General features: G+C 40.9%; 1 protein-coding gene across 1 annotated transcript; it reads right to left on the bottom strand.

Moving 5' to 3' along the window:
* Positions 1-7,543: 7,543 nt before the first annotated feature.
* LOC120052420 (zinc finger protein 569-like) lies at positions 7,544-17,088 on the bottom strand. The gene is made up of 2 exons (XM_038999303.1): positions 16,833-17,088; positions 7,544-9,792 (listed from the first exon to the last, which is right to left on the bottom strand). Exons 1-2 carry the CDS (start codon positions 17,008-17,010, stop codon positions 8,531-8,533), a joined length of 1,440 nt encoding a protein of 479 aa, XP_038855231.1. The 5' UTR covers positions 17,011-17,088; the 3' UTR covers positions 7,544-8,530.
* Positions 17,089-17,588: the final 500 nt, after the last annotated feature.

The following is a 17,588-nucleotide window of genomic DNA, read 5'->3' as shown; positions in this document are numbered from 1 at the left end:
TCCATGTTTTGACAAGCATTAAGAAAATTATCGTGATATGCTCAAGTATTCCCATTCATATAAATGAACCTTCTCACACATGCTTTTTTTTCATCTCAAAATATATTTATGCATATTTTATCCACCTTTGTTTAACAGAATAAATGTTAACAACATGTTTATTGTTAAGTGTCTTTACCTGCACATTTCTCTTTCCTCTGACTGTGTTCATTACACTTTTATGAAACATTGGAACCATTGAAATGTTTGACAGTTATCTAGTCGTGGACATTCTTACTCTACCATCACTACTTATTCCTTGTGCTATTATTTTTCAACTATTTCTATTTTTTCCTCTCTGCATCGTTGGGAAGGGCTGGTAAGTAAGCAATTCACTGTTAGTCTACACCTGTTGTTTACGAAGCATGTGACCAATTTTATTTGATTTAAGACTTTAATCTCAAGAGAATAGGTTAAACGTTAAAGATGACTACTTTGAACAATTTACACAGTAAATTTCACAAAAACACATGTACTGGAAGAACTCCGCAGATGCAAAGTTTGGTAACAGAATTGCGGTAAAATATCCCTTCGTTTTTTATGCGACCACGTTTTCCATAAACTTAAATTTACATTTTAGTCATTTAGCAGACCATCTTATCCAAAGCAACATATTTAGTTAATGAATCTTAACCCCTGTAAGGGGACATAAGTGTCTGTTTTATATCTAGGAGATATAAGAAAGCTCAGGAAATATGTGCTGTTGCTTTTTTACACACATTTTACACATTTTTTGGGTAGGCACAAAACTACGTCCATACTTACATTTTTGTTGTTGCGATTTACCTTCAGACGAGTTCCACTTGTCCCGTGACCCGTTCGGACACTACAGACGTTTTCATGAGAAGGCCGATGTCTCTCGGTCTGACAAATACCGCTGTAACTCGGCCACCTATCACAACCTATGTGTTGGGATAATTGTGTTGTTTGCTCTAACCTGTTAGTTCATATGCCTTGACACCTGATACAGTGCCTTTAGAAAGTGTTGACACTCCTTTACTTGCACATGTTGTGTTACAGCCTGAATTTAAAATTGATTTAATTGAGATTGTCACTGGTCTACACACAATACCCCAAAATGTCAAAATGGAATGATGTTTTTGCTAATTAATAAAAAATGAAAGCTGAAATGTCTTGGGTCAATTATTCAACCACCTTGTTATGGCAAGTCTAAATAAGTTTAGGAGAAACTGTGCTGAACAAGCCACATAAGTTGCATGGACTCTGTGTGCAATAATAGTTTAACATGATTTTTTGAATGACTACCTCATCTCTGTTCCCCACACATACAATTATCTGTAAGGTCCCTCAGTCGAGCAGTGAATTTCAAACACAGATTCAACCACAAAGAACAGAGGATTTACAATGCCTCGCAAAGAAGGGCACCTATTGGTAGATAGGTAAAAATGAATATCCCTTTGAGCATTATGGTTATTAATTACACTTTGAATGGTGTATGAATACACCCAGCCACTACAAAGATACAGGCATCCTACCTAACTCAGTTGCTGAAGACGAAGGAAACCACTCAGGGATTTCACCAGGAGGCCAATGATGACTTCAAAACAGTTATAGAGTTTAATGACTGATAGGAGAACACTGAGGATGGATCAACAACATTGTAGTTACACTACAATACTATCCTAAATAACAGATTGAAAAGAAGGAAGCCCTTTACAGAAAATTCAGGTTTCTCGAGAACGGGCCCAAATCCCCGTCATTTGCGTGAAGAAAATACGGAGAAAAAGGGGGCGGATGTCAGGCTGCCTTATGAGAATTCGTAGGCGAGTGAGTAAACCTCCACTACCATCCGTTCTATTGGCCAACGTGCAATCATTGGAAAATATAATGGTAATCTACGATTAAGACTATCCTACTGTCATGACGTTGGCCTGTGGGTAAGGTTTATGACCCCCCATAAATACCTTTCTCCCCTCTCTCTCTTGACTCTACTGAAGGACTCTTGAATAGCCTTTGTTAAACATAGAGAGTCTGGGAACATCAAACAAGTGGGGGAAAGGAACCATATTTCGGTAATAGAACCAGTTGAAAATATGCGTTAGTACTTAATGAATATGATGTCAGTTCGGAGACATTATGACTGATGACAGGACGACATAAACTGTATCTGGGAAAGTCTACACATTCTAGTTATCAGATTCACATGGAATTGTTGTGCAATTTAAATGTTTAAATATGACACTATTTGTGAAAAGATGAAATGTAATTTTAACTTCCAAATGAGAGATTTGGGTTTTCATAAAGTTAGAGCTCTGCTCAATCAGTGGCCCGCCCCTGTGAAGAGACATGGGTTATAAACTATGAAACACACCCTTTTCTCCCTCCACTATATAAGCCCTTGACGAAAATGTAACTATCTGTTCCGAGGACGATAGGACGACGGTCCATACGTTGAAAAGGACTAACATGTCAACTACAGAACTAAGCCAACCTCAGCGTGAGATTTGGTTGTGAATGGTATAAACTTTGAACTCTTATTCACTAAAGAAGTGAGACATCCTAGCCGTTGAGTTAGCAACAGCAGCTGTAAACGTGGGCTGGGAAGAACGGACGACCTATCCCGTCTACCACACAATGACGATACTACAACGTATCCAATTTACCACCAGTGACATTCTTCCAAGGAAAGGAAGATCTCTGTTGGCCAACACGGCCAGCATCTATGACCAACCTACCGAAGCGCAGCTCAGAGTACATATTTATTGCATTTTACTTTTCCAAATGGGCGGTAATTTAGAATGCATAAGATACTGGATTTACGATAGCACAGCTTCTCCCTTTGTTCCTCAGTCTTCCCGCTCTTTCACTCAAACCCAACCCCCTTTCCTTTGTGTAACCAGCTGTCATATCTGTTCCGTCCGCTAGGGACATTTTCCTTTATGACATAATTTGTAATCAATGTATGATTCATTCTGTGTATATGTAATTCTGTGTGATTAGTTAGGTATTTAGTAAATAAATAATCAAACACAATTTTGTATTGCTGATTCAACTTGTTAGCCAGGGTTCGTGAAGATAACCAAGAATTCTACAATGTTCAGGTTGAGACTGAAATAAGGTGACGATTAATATTGATTGCTATTGATGTAAAATATTACTAGGTCTTTCAGAGTTTATTCGGAAGATAACAGCTCTATAAACACTCTTTCGGGGTGCCCCAACTTTCTAGTTAATTACATTTACATGATTAGCTCAATCAGGTAATATTAATTACAGAGAAATAGAATAGCATGTCTTAATCCGGCATAGCCAAAGACACGACACTACCAACGGGACATTAAAAACTGTAATATATTATGTTTCACCGAGTTGTGGCTGAACAACGACGCGTATAATATAGAGCTGGCTGGGTTTTCTGTGCATCGCCAGGACAGAGAAACTACATCTGGTAAGACAAGGGGCGGGTGTGTGTGTCTATTTGTCAATAACAGCTGGTGCGCGATGTCTAATATTGAAGAAGTCTCAAGGTATTGCTTGCCTGAGGTAGTGTGATCTACAGCTTATCATGAGGTACTCTATCTCCCAAGAGTTCTTATCTATATTATTCGTAGCTGTCTATTTACCACCACAAACCAATGCTGGCACTAAAATCGCACTCAACGAGTGGTGTAAGGCCATAAGCAAACAAGAAAATGCTCATCCAGAAGGGGCACTCCTAGTGGCCGGGGACTTTAATGCAGGCAAACTTAAATCTGTTTTACCTAATTTCTACCAGCATGTCATATGTGCAACCAGAGGAGGAAAAAAAACTCTAGACCACCTTTACTCCACACACGGAGACGCTTACAAAGCTCTCCCTCGCCCTCCATTTGGCAAATCTGACCATAATTCTATCCTCCTGATTCCTGCTTACAAGCTAAAACTAAAGCAGGAAGTACCAGTGACTCGCTCAATACAGAAGTGGTCAGATGACACGGATGCTAAGCTACAGCACTGTTTTAATAGCATAAACTGGAAAATGTTCTGGGATTCATCCAATGGCATTCAGGAGCATACCACCTCAGTCACCGGCTTGTTTTCTGGACAACCCAGTCTCTCATAAATATGTACTAATAGCACAAACTTATGGCGCATCGAACTCAATAACACCAGCAACCTCTGATGCCACGCTCCTTCTGAATCCCTTTAAACTCAATGCGTCCTGAGTTTCTGCTATTAGTACATATAAACATAACTGCTTTTTTGGTTGAAGCTAGCTAGCTATTTTACAGTGAGAACGAGGTAAATTATTGAACAAGAAATTACAAATCTAGTATTTTCTGTAATAAGGCCCGCATAATTCTAAACTCTTTTATTTCAATCAGTGACGTGTATTGGTTCATCTTGTAGATCAAGTTTATTCGCTCTGGCCAACAGTATCTTGTATGCTAACGTTAGCTTTTTGGTTACCGCCGGTTGCAACCCCAGTGAACATTGGGCCTTTTTAGCTAGATGCCAGCCATGATTAATTATGTAAAAATACAATCAATAATATCAATCATGTAAGCACATGAAAATACTTTTTAGCAAACTATTGAGGTATTTATATCATTATTTAAAAGTGTCTGGCAGTGAGGGAAGGACTGTGAAACTCAATCTCCCATGATTCCGTAGTACCGGAACTGACGTTTTATCATTTGTACTGGAACTGACCGTTGTGTTCGTTCTTATTATACCTGTGGTTGTGTTGAATACCGCACCCAACTTAAAAGAAACAATTACTCTGCATAGAATACATAACATATAACAGAATAAACTAGTTTGCCTTTTAATTAGATCTTTGATGGCGTAGCTAGTTTATTTGTGTGTCCATAGAAATATGATTACATAGCTACACAGGTGTCTGCACATTTTAAACTGTAAATTGTCATTCTCGTTTTGCTGTCTGTATACCAATTGTGTAAATATGAATAGACATCTTCATAAATAATAATACCAGCTTTGTTCGGACCTGAGATGTTAATGAATTAAAGCAGATTAATAACAAAAACATTTGAGTGTTAAATGTGGAGGCTTTGCCTTTTGCACAACATAACGCAGTTCCCACGATAATGAAAAGCAACCATCCACAATGTATACCAATTTACTTGTAATATATGTGACTCTACTATATATATATTTGATTGTATCTCACGGTATATGATCACACATTTTGCTACTTTTTTTTCTACATTAACATACAATAATGTTTATGTTCAACAAAATAGAGAAATGATCTTGAGCAAAGAGCAGGATGCAGAACAGGTGGCATTAGAGGAGGCTCTTCCAGCTGTCGCACAGCATTACAATGTCCCCAGTATATTTTCAGGGCAGTTGAATTGTGGGCACATACCACAATGTTGTTGTGTTAGAATGGTAATCTGTCTGATTTAAAATTACATGTTTGATTTGAATAAATACTTTAGGATCAGAAGGAGCGAGCTGCAAAGTGACAGTCACCTGCTCCTGCCACTAGCCTTGCCCCTGTCCAATGAATAGAAAGGGACAGCAGAAGCAACATAATTCACCAAAGACCTGGACTAAAAGGTCTAAGAAGACTTCAAGACATGGTAAGTGTTATGTACCTATTTACTTGTGTTTGTGTTATGCATGTAAAGTGTAACCATTTTTTCTAGATAACATATGCCAGTCCTGGCTGCCTCATGTAAAATGTTTATTAATGTCATCAAAAGTCACAGTGGAGGACATAGAACTGTACCGGAACAGCAGCTAATGGCAGTGGTGAGTACCGCTTTAAATAGAGCTTGACCCTGGGGTCAAGTAGGAGGGGGTATTGACCTGAGGTAGGCTTGAAGCCAGGTCGACCCTAAGGAAATCACGTTACACACAACAACCCCAAGAGAGTAAGGGCCTCAAGGCTAGCATCGTTCAACTTGTCAGGCAGCATGACTGCCTTGTTAGGACATTTCTAACTAGTACTAAATGGAATTGCAATACACTGACCAATTTTAGCTGGCTCTCTAGCTTTCATTTCAATTTGGGATTAAATACAAAGTAGTGCTATAAAACGTTCAAATCCTCAGACCGATTGACCTAAGACTTTGTCTTGCAGGCATGAACTCTTAGGTTGCATGTATTGAAAATAAAGTCAATGTTATATTACTCCCAAAATAAGAAGAACCACTGCTAATGTACATTAAAACTACATAGTTATGCACATGTAATTTAATGACATACAGTACCAGTCAAAAGTTTTAGAACACCTACTCATTCAAGGGTTTTTCTTTATTTCTCCTATTTTCTACATTGTAGACTAATAGTGAAGACATCAAAACTATGAAATAACACATATGGAATCATGTAGTAACCCCCCCAAAATTGTATTTGAGATTCTTCAAAGTAGCCACCCTTTGCCTTGATGACAGCTTTGCACACTCTTGGCATTCTCTCAACCAGATTCATGAGGTAGTCACCTGGAATGCATTTTAATTAACAGGTGTACCTTGTTAAAAGTTAATTTGTGGAATTTCTTTCCTTCGTAATGCATTTGAGCCAATCAGGAGTGTTGTGACAAGGTAGGGGTGGTATATAGAAGATAGCCTTATTTGGTAAAAGACCAAGTCCATATTATAGCAAGAACAGCTCAAATAAGCAAAGACAAACATCAATCCGGAACATTTCAAGAACTTTGAAAGTTTCTTTAAGTGCAGTCACAAATACCATCAAGCTCTATGATGAAACTGGCTCTCATGAGGACTGCCACAGGAAAGGAAGACCCAGAGTTACCTCTGCTGCAGAGGATAAGTTCATTAGAGTTACCAGCCTCTCAAACTCCCCAAATACAGGTGTGCCAAGCTTGTAGCGTCATACACAAGAAGACTTGAGGCTGTAATCGCTGCCAAAGGTGCTTCAAAGTACTGAGTAAAGGGTCTGAATACTAATGTAAATGTGCTATTACATTTTTGATTTTTATAAATGTGCAAAAAATATATATATACATATATAGTTTTGTCTTTTGTGTGTAGATTGATGAGGGGAAAAAATATTTAATCCATTTTAGAATAAGGCTGTAACGTAAAAAAAAGTCAGTACTTTTCGAATGCACTGTAGTAAATATACGGCTTTATGATAAGTGGGAGACTTGAAAAAGCCTGACAACAAAGCACATCCTCCTTCCTTGAGATTATAATTGATGGGTATGTAATTAGATACGAGAAAGGTTGTATCTGCTATCGTCAATCCAACCCTCTCAGATCAGGGAAGAAGAGAGCTGCATTTAAAAAAAAAACTGCAGCAAAGTATTATGCAGTGCACATGAGAAGACAAACAATGAAATACTTCTTGGACCTTTAAAGTGCTTTAAAATGCGTACCAATTTTATAGGTTGCTGATTAGATAATAAAATCAAACCTTTATTTAGATGTTTCCCATGTTTCCCATTCCCAAAATGCACTTTAATCTCAAACGTTTTGTTTAAATGGAGCTTTCTAGCAACACAAGATCAACTGATAATTGAACACTGTCAGAAGAGGGAGAAGAGAGCAGGTAAAGACACCTTAATGGACATGGTTATCAACATTTATTCTGTTGTGGAAAAAAACATATAATCTCTGGATGAAGAAAAACATGTTTCACAAGGCCAATTTATATGAATGGGTCCACTTGAGTTTTTCACCAGTTTTCTTAATGCTGGTGAAATTTCCCCCTCAGTGGATATTGGCAACAGGCTCATAAAACTAGTAACAATAAAATGGCATGTGTACAGGATTCTTTCAGCTCCCGTGGACACTGAAGGACACAAAACCAAAGTAACTGATGGTGAAAAGTACTTTAACATCAAAGCATAGAGTATACAAAACATTAGGAACACCTGAAAGTTAGTTGCAGACCCCTTCTTTAACCCGTCTCCTCCCCTTCATCTACACTGAAGTGGATTTAACAAGTTACATCAATAAGGCATCATAGCGTTCACCTTGGTTTTACTTGGTCAGTCTATTTAATGGAAAGAGCAGGTGTTCCTAATGTTTTGTACACTCAGTGTACATAATGTAGAAGATTTAAAAAACAAAAATGTTTTAAGTACAAAGGGAGGACAGTTTCCCAAATGTCTTGTCATCCTATAACTAACAACTGCTCTCTGTTAGTGATGGAGTTCTTACGTTCAAGCAGTAATTCCATCATATCTTATTCACCCACGAGTAGTGTTCTGAGGGGCATCTCCTCTCACAAGTGGAAGTTACAATGTGATTCTCAATCTTCTTTCCCCAAACAGCACACCATTAAGTTCTCCCTCTCATGACTGTTCTATCAATTTTAAATGAAAGACAGTGTTTTCTCACTGTGTCTGATTTAACATACTGGATTGGGGAAATCATTTTCTAAATTGAGGGTATCTATTCTCGCTATGAGTCCTTAAGGGCACTTTCAGATTGGTGCCAGTGCAGAATCCTTTACCAGTCACTATGGATACTGTTTCTCTCCAGTATGAATCCTCATGTTTCATCTCAGAAGGTCACTAGTGCTGAATCCTTTGCCACAAATGGCAATGATATTATTTATTCCCTGTGTGGGTCCTCATGTGTAATTTTACATGTCCACTCCGATTAAATGTTTTTCCACAATCAGGACAGCAAAAAGGCTTCTCCCCTGTGTGAATCATAATGTGTCTTTTCAGAGCGCTGCCAGTGCTGAATCCTTGGTCACAATCATGACAGCGATAAGGTTTCTCTCTTGTGTGGGTCCTCATGTGTGTTTTTAGATTTCCCTTCTGGTTGAATCCTTGGCCACAATGACAACAGCTATAAGGTTTCTCCCCTGTGTGAATCCTCATGTGTATTTTTAGATCTCCATTCTGACTGAAACATGTGCCACAAATAGGGCATGAAAAAGGTTTCTCCCCTGTGTGAATTCTCATGTGTATTTTTAGACTTCCATTCTGTTTGAATCCTTTGCCACAATGACAACAACGAAATGGAGTCTCCCCTGTGTGGCTTCTCATGTGCACTATCAGCTTACTGTTCTTGCTGAACCCTTTACTACAAACATCACAACAAAAACTTGCTGTAATGTGAGTTTGGAAGTGATCTTCCATACTTTCTGTGGACTGAAAACATTTTCCACAAACACCACAAATACCTTTATCTTTATGAATTTGCACGTGTTTAATTAATGAACCCATTTGATGAAAAGACTTGCCACACAACTTACAACAACAGGGAGTAGAATTACTTTGACTGGGTGATTTCAGGAGGGACAACTGTGTAAATTTCCAACCCTTACTATTGATATGGGACATTTGTCCTTTTATCATCTTTGTTCTCTTTGATTTGACTGACTTAAAACCTGACGGAGGTCCTCCAGTCTCCATACCACTGACACTTTGACTGTTTTCACTCTGAACTGCAGAACAGTCTGGATTTATACCAAAGAAAGGCTGAGAGACACTGGTTGGTTCTGATTCCCTATAGTCCTCTCCATCAGGTTCTGTTTTGATATTTTCAGTTGTAGTACTGGGTAGTGTGTCTCTCTCTCCATTTCCCTCCTTTTGGGCTTGATAGAGATGTGAGGACTGAGTTGGGTCTTCATCACGGTCACTTTTCACACAGACAGGATGGAATATGAATTTTATGGTCTCTGCCTCAAGCCCTTGAAGCTGCTCTTCCTCCTGACTGGTCCAGAGTTCCTCCTGCTCTTCTTTAATCTGTGTGGGCTCTGGGTCCTCCTGTCCCACACTGGGGCTCCACTCCTGCTCACACTGCTGCTGCTCAGGGGGAACCTCCTCTTCAGAGACAGAGAGATTGAGCTCCTGGACATCTGGAAGAAAGGATGAAATAGAAAAGTCAATGACATTGCTGAACTACCTCCTGTCTGGTACGCCTGCAATAATTAACTTCTGCTAGTAAAATAAATAAATGGTATTTCTATATGAATTTAAATCACCTTTTTGACTGCACCCCTTTTGATTTTAACAAAACATTCCATACATTTTTGCCCATGAATGCCAAAACAAAGTTAACCCATTTTGCATACCCCACCCTATCATGGGACAACCATATCTTTCTTCATCACTGAAAAATATAAGCTGAAAGTTTACAAACAGGGTTGCAAAACGATTCTTAATTTCTTTAGAAAACGTTCAAATAACAATTAGGGAATACAAGTCAATGATCTAAAAACATGGGAGATTGGGTAATAGCTACGATGAAGAACAATCTTACATCATCTGGAGGTACACTACATACAGTACATTCGGAAAGTATTCAGACCTTGACTTTTTTTTTTTATGTTACAGCTTTATTCTAAAATATATATTTTTTTTTAATACATCTACACACAACACCCCATAATGACAAAGCAAAAAAGTGTCGAAATAGCTGCACATTTATTAAATATAAAAACAGAAATATCACACTTACATAACTATTCAGACCCTTTACTCAGTACTTGGTTAAAAACACCTTTGGCAGCGATTACAGCCTCAGGTCTTCTTGGGTATGATGCTACAAGCTTGGCACACCTGTATTTGGGGAGTTTCTCCCATTCTTCTCTGCAGATCCTCAAGGTCTGTCCGGTTGGATGGGGAGTGTCGCTGCACAGCTATTTTCAGGTCTCTCCAGAGATGTTCAAGGACATTCAGAGACTTGTCCCAAAGCCACTCCTGCGTTGTCTTCGCTGTGTGCTTAAGGTTGTTGTCCTGTTGGAAGGTGAATCTTCGCCCCAGTCTGAGGTCCTGAGCAGGTTTATCATCAAGGAACTCTGTACTTTTCTCCGTTCATCTTTCCCTCAATGTTGACTAATCTCCCAGTCCCTGCCGCTGAAAAACATCCCCACAGCTTGATTCTGCCACCACCATGCTTCACCGTAGGGATGGTGCCAGGTTTCCTCCAGGCGTGATGCTTGACATTCAGGCCAAAGAGTTCAATGTTGGTTTCATCAGACCAGAGAATCTTGTTTCTCATGGTCTGAGTGTATTTAGCTGCCTTTTGGCAAACTCCAAGAGGGCAGTCATGTATCTTTTATTGGGGAGTGGCTTCCATCTGGCCACTACCATAAAGGCCTGATTGGTGGAGTGCTGCAGATATGGTTGTCCTTCTGGAAGGTTCTCCCACCTCCATGGAGGAACTCTGGAGCTCTGTCAGAGTACCCATCGGGTTCTTGGTTACCTCCCTGGCCAAGGCCGTTCTCCGCCGATTGCTCAGTTTGGCCGGGCGGCCAGCTCGAGGAAGAGTCTTGGTGGTTCCAAACTTCTTCCATTTAAGAATGATGGAGGCCACTGTGTTCTTGGGGACCTTCAATGCTGCAGAAATTTTTTGGGACCCTTCCCACGATCTGTGCCTCGACACAATCCTGTCTCCAAGCTCTTCGGACAATTCCTTTGACCTCATGGCTTAGTTTTAGCTCTGACATGCACTGTCAACTGTGGGACCTTATATAGACAGGTGTGTGTCTTCCCAAACCATGTCCAATCAATGTAATTTACCACATGTGGATGCCAATAAAGTTGTAGAAACATCAAGGATGATCAATGGAAACAGGATGCACCTGAGCTCTATTTCCAGTCTCATAGCAAAGGGTCTGAATACTTATGTAAATAAGGTATTTCAGTTGATTTTTAATACATTTTCAAAAAAACGTTACTTTATCATTATGGGGTATTGTGTGTAGATTGGTGGGGGAAAACATGTATTTATTCAATTTTAGAATAAGGCTAATGTAACAAAATGTGGAAAAAGTGGTCTGAATACTGTCCGAATGCACTGTACATCCAGAAAGTAGAAACCATGTAAATTAATGCAAAAAAACCTGCATCTCCTCTTCGCCTGTGTGTTTTGTAGTGGTAATCGAGCATTGTAGTAGTTTTCCTTTGTTCGTAGCTAGTCCATTAATAGCAACACAGTGCAGTAATACCCACAAGGATGGGGCTACGACTCATTTGTGGCGCAAAAATGACAAGCTAACTTTGATGTATGTACAAGATGGCGCCGACAGAGGGCCGCCTCGCTTCTAGTCCTTAGGAAACTTTGCAGTATTTAGTTTTTTTAATGTATTATTTCTTACATTGTTAGCCCAGAAAACTTTACGTGTTATTGGATATCAGAGCGACGTCAACTTACCAGCACTACGACGAGGAATACAACTTTGTCCAAACCACCCAGGACATCTGAACTGATTCCAGAGGCTGACCCAAAACAACGTCGCCACAGCAGAGGTAGACGGAGCGGCCTTCTGGTCAGACTTCGGAGGCGCACACACCACTCACCGCTTCAGAGTATATTACTCGCTAATATCCAGTCTCTAGATAACAAGGTAGACGAAGTTAGGGTAAGGGTTGCTTTCCACAGAGACATCAGGGATTGTAACATACTCTGTTTCACGGAAACATGGCTCTCTCGGGATATGCTGTCGGAGTCGGTACAGCCACCGGGAATCTTTGTGCATCGCGCCGACAAATAAACATCTCTCTGGGAAAAATAAGGGCGGGGGTGTATGATGCTGAGCAGTTGCCATACCAGGCGGTGATGCAACCGGTCAGGATGCTGTCAATGGTGCAGCTGTAGAACTTTGAGGATCTGGGGACCCATGCCAAATATTTCCAGTCTTCTGAGGGGGAAAAGGTTTTGTTGTGCCCTCTTCACAACTGTCTTGGTGTGTTTGGACCATGATAGTTCGTTGGTGATGTGGACACCAAGGAACTTGAAACTCTCGAACCGCTCCACTACAGGCCTGTTGATGTTAATGGCCTGCATTTTCCTGTAGTCCACGATCAGCTCCTTTGTCTTGCTCACATTGAGGGAGAGGTTGTTGTCCTCTGACGTCCTCCCAAAAGGCCGTCTCATCGTTGTCGGTGATCAGGCCTACCACTGTTGTGTCGTCAGCAAACTTAATGATAGTGTTGGAGTCGTGTTTGGCAATGCAGTCGTGGGTGAACAGGGAGTAAAGGAGGGGACTATGTACACACCCGAGGGGCCCCAGTGTTGAGGATCAGCGTGGCAGACGTGTTGTTGCCTACACTTACAACCTGGGGGAGGCCCGTCAGGAAGTCCAGGATACAGTTGCAGAGGGAGGTGTTTAGTCCCAGAGTCCTTAGCTTAGTGATGAGCTTCGTGGGCACTATGGTGTTGAACGCTGAGCTGTAGTCAATGAACAGCATTCTCACATAGGTGTTCCTTTTGTCCGGGTGGGAAAGGGCAGTGTGGAGTGTGATCTGTGGCTGTTGGGGTGGTTTGTGAATTAGAGTGGGTCTAGGGTATCTGGGAGGATGCTGTTGTGAGCCATGACCAGCTTTTCAAAGCACTTCATGGCTACCAACGTGAGTGCTATGGGGTGGTAATCATTTAGGCAGGTTACCTTCGCTTCCTTGGGCACAGGGACCACGGAAGACTTCGATGGCTTAGTATAACCAGTGGAAGGCAGGATTTGGAATGAGACTGACTGAAACCAGGTGCTGTGCCATGCATGAATGTGAAGCATGCAAACTCTGTATCCTACCAACCTACCGGTACATCGCTGTCAGCAGTAATGGAGATAAACCGGGTAATTCAAGGTGGATTAACCTCACTGTATGAAACGGCCTCTCCTTGGCTCTTCTTTTGACTTTGGTAGCTAACTCTGCCGTCAAATCTAAGTCTCCGCTCTCGCTAATTTATTTCTGCTGGCTTTTATGTTGTGTTCTGTGGGTTCCTGCGTGTGCTAGACTAGTTGTTCTCTGGCTTACTACTCAACCATGTTGACTGTGATGGTTGGTTAGCTAGGTTATTTAGCTGGCTAGGCTAAATTTAGCTGGCTGACATACCTCCATATACAGGTAACATTGGTTCGATGGCATTATGTTTTTCCAAAACTTTGGTTTACTTTAATGTAGCTGTAAGGCTGGTAGGGCTAACTTCAGCAGGCTAGTTGGCTAGCAACACTACAAGCTGATGTGACAAATTCATAAAGTATTTGCTTTTAAGTTGGCAGAAAGTTTTACTGAAACCAGTATTCATAAGCGCAAACGATTTTGTTTAATTGTAAGTTATACATTTGAGTTTACATTATAGGGAGTATTACGTCACACGCCGCAAATGATTTTTCCGGCATGACCCTGGCATTCTTCTGAATTCTGATCAGTTTTATGTGAGGTGTAACTTTCCATTGGTAGTTTTGATGCGTATTCTAATGCAAATCCATGTTACATGTGGTTATGTTTATGCAATCTAACCTCCTCCCAGCTGCCCACTGCACTGAGGCGAGGAAACACTGTCACCACCGCTAAATCTACAATAATCGGGAATTTCAATAAGCATTTGTCTACGGCTGGCCATGCTTTCCACCTGGCTACCCCGGTCAACAGCTCTGCACCCCCCACAGCAACTTGCCCAAGCCTCCCCCATTTCTCCTTCACCCAAATCCAGATAGCTGATGTTCTGAAAGAGCTACAAAATCTGGACCCCTACAAATCAGCTGGGCGAGACAATCTGGAACCTCTCATTCTAAAATGATCTGCCTCAATTGTTGCAACCACCATTACTAGCCTGTTCAACCTCTCGTATCGTCTGAGATCCCCAAAGATTGGAAAGCTGCCACGGTCATCCCCCTCTTCAAAGGGGGAGACATTCTAGACCCAAACTGTTACAGACCTATATCTATCCTACCCTGCCTTTCTAAAGTCTTCGAAAGCCAAGTTAACAAAACAGATCACCGACCATTTCGAATCCCACCGTACCTTCTCCGCTATGCAATCTGGTTTCCGAGCGGGTCATGGGTGCACCTCAGTCATGCTCAAGGTCCTAAACGATATAACCGCCATCGATAAAAGACAATACTGTGCAGCAGTCTTCATCGACCTGGCCAAGGCTTTCGACTCTGTCAATCACTTCATTGTTATTGGCAGACTCAACAGCCTTGGTTTCTCAAATGACTGCCTCGCCTGGTTCACCAACTACTTCTCAGATAGAGTTCAGTGTGTCAAATCGGAAGGTCTGTTGTCCGGACCTTTGGCAGTCTCTATGGGGGTGCCACAGGGTTCATTTCTCAGGCCGACTCCTTTCTCTGTATATATCAATGATGTTTCTTTTGCGGCTGGTGATTCTCTGGTCCACCTCTACGCAGACGACACCATTCTGTATACTTCTGGCCCTTCTTTGGACACTGTGTTAAGAAACCTCCAGACGAGCTTCAATGCCATACAGCAATCCTTCCGTGGCCTCCAACTGCTCTTAAATGCAAGTAAAACTAAATGCATGCTCTTAAACCGATCGCTGCCTGCGCCTGCCCGCCTAGCATCACTACTCTGGACGGTTTTGACTTAGGTATTTGTAGTTGTCCACATATTCTAAGTGTATGGTTAGACTGTAAACTCTCCTTCCAGACTCACCTTAGGCAGCTCCAATCCAAAATTAAATCTAGAAACGGCTTCCTATTTCGCAACAAAGCATCCTTCACTCATGCTGCCAAACATACCCTCGTAAATATCCTACCGATCCTTGACTTCGGCGATGTCATTTACAAAACAGTCTCCAACACTTTACTCTGACTACATCCAATTTGCTATCACAGTGCCATCTGTTTTGTCACCAAAGTGCCATATACTACCCACCACTGCGACCTGTATGCGCTCGTTGGCTGGCCCTCGCTTCATATTCGTCGCCAAACCCACTGGCTCCAGGTCACCTATAGGTCTTTGCTAGGTAAAGCCCTGTCTTATCTCAGCTCACTGGTCACCATAGCAGCACCCACCCGTAGCACGCGCTCCAGCAGGTATATTTCACTAGTCATCCCCAAAGCCAACTCCTCCTTTGGCCACGTTTCCTTCCAGTTCTCTGCTGCCAATGACTGGAAAGAATTGCAAAAAAAAATCAATAATAAAAATCACTGAAGCTGGAGTCATATCTCCTTCACTAACTTTAAGCATCAGCTGTCAGAGCAGCCTACTGTTCATTGCACCTGTACACAGCTCCTTTGCACCCCAGTACCCCAGTATTTCTACTTTCACATTCATCTTCTGCACATTTATCACTCCAGTGTTGAATTGCTACATTGTATTTATTTTGCCACTATGGCCTATTTATTGCCTTACCTCCCTAACCGTACTACATATGCACACACTGTACATATATTTTTCTATTGTGTTATTGACTGTATGTTCGTTTATCCCATGTGTAACTCTGTGTTGTTTGTCGCACTGCTTTATCTTGGCCAGGTCGCAGTTGTAAATGAGAACTTGTTCTCAACTGGCCTACCTGGTTAAATAAAAAAAATGCCAAATTGATTAGTCACAGGAATCCGGACTAATAAAGCCAATGCAACTGCCTGTTTTACTAAAGGTAGGCCTACTACATGGATGGGCATTCATCAAATTCCATCGCTGTTTGGTTCAGATTTGGTGCGGCAATTATTTATTTTCAACGTTCATTCAAAACCGAAAATGAACCCGATTTCAACTTCCGGAAAATTGATTTTCAACGTCCAGAAAATGTATTTTCACATTTCATCAAGAAATTTAAATTAACTTCCCTTCAAAGTCTCTAGACAACACTTACCTATTGTAATTTGCGGGGTTGTAAGAGGGCAACAATTATTTTTCTCGCCTAAGGAGGCAGAACGGCCAGGACCGCGCCTGTCAATACAATCTTTGCCTTTACCTTCATTCGGAAGGTTGATCATTCTGATCCAATATTCACATTCTGACCATTTTACCATGGACAAACATGTAGCTAACTTACAGTTTCGTTCAAATTAAAAAAGGTGCGGTCAAAAAAGTCCCCTTTTTGATTGACTAATCCTAAACTTAGTCTACAAAATATCTACCTTTGCTCCAATGTCCTATAAAATGAAGATTGAGTTAGTTAGACAAACGTAATGGGTTGGCCTACCTGCTCTGTGTAGGTTCATCTCAGGTTGAAGAACAATGTCAATGTCGAGCAGACTCTGTAGACGGATCACTTCCTCCTCATACCCTGCAATAGTTTTTTCAACGACCCCGAATATCTCCTCAGCAGCAGCTGTTAATCTCTCGTTGAGGAAAACCCTCAATAACTTTATTTTAGACATTTTGTAGAAAATGCAAGTTTAGTAGCTAGTTTGCCAGACAGATAGCGCGTTGTTTTCATCACGTCCGGCATCAGCGACAAAAGCATCCGGTTGCAAAAGGTCGTCACTAGTTACTACAGCCACAAAGTCGTCATTATGGCTAAACCCCGCCTATTTCTACAATTTCTCTTCTTAAAGTACCTCCCCTCGACCCCTTCAAAGAGAGGAAATGTATGGCGGACCAAATCTACTGTAATTAAAAATAAATAAATAAATGCACACATAAATATATACATCCATAAATGGATGAATGAATGCATACATAGATAAATAATTCATTTAATAATTCATCTACTTCTTCATTTTATCCATTTATATTATTTCTTAATTTATTGATTTCTATATTTCTTTCTCCAATATGAAAATGAGGGGGTGTCAAGTAAATGTATGTGGGTGGTATCTAACACACCATTGGTTGATCAATGCCAAAGCGCGCTGCTCGATAGCATTTGCCAAGGGATGTTAGGCTATATAAGTTATCCTGAGTGAGCTTTTGTGCCGAATACATTACGCTATTACAGCGGTCAAGCTTATGGGCA

The sequence above is a fragment of the Salvelinus namaycush genome, chromosome 8 (genome assembly GCF_016432855.1).
Source record: "Salvelinus namaycush isolate Seneca chromosome 8, SaNama_1.0, whole genome shotgun sequence".
Classification (NCBI taxonomy): domain Eukaryota; kingdom Metazoa; phylum Chordata; class Actinopteri; order Salmoniformes; family Salmonidae; genus Salvelinus; species Salvelinus namaycush.
The sequence above is the reverse complement of the archived record's forward strand: the minus strand, read 5'-3'. Positions and strand labels throughout refer to the sequence as shown.

Coding starts and splice junctions, on each gene's coding strand:
- LOC120052420 (XM_038999303.1), bottom strand. CDS start 17,010: ATGTCTAAAATAAAGTTATTGAGGGTTTTCCTCAACGAGAGATTAACA. Junction 9,793..16,832: donor GATGAACCTACACAGAGCAG/GTAGGCCAACCC, acceptor CCTTTCTTCCAG/ATGTCCAGGAGCTCAATCTC.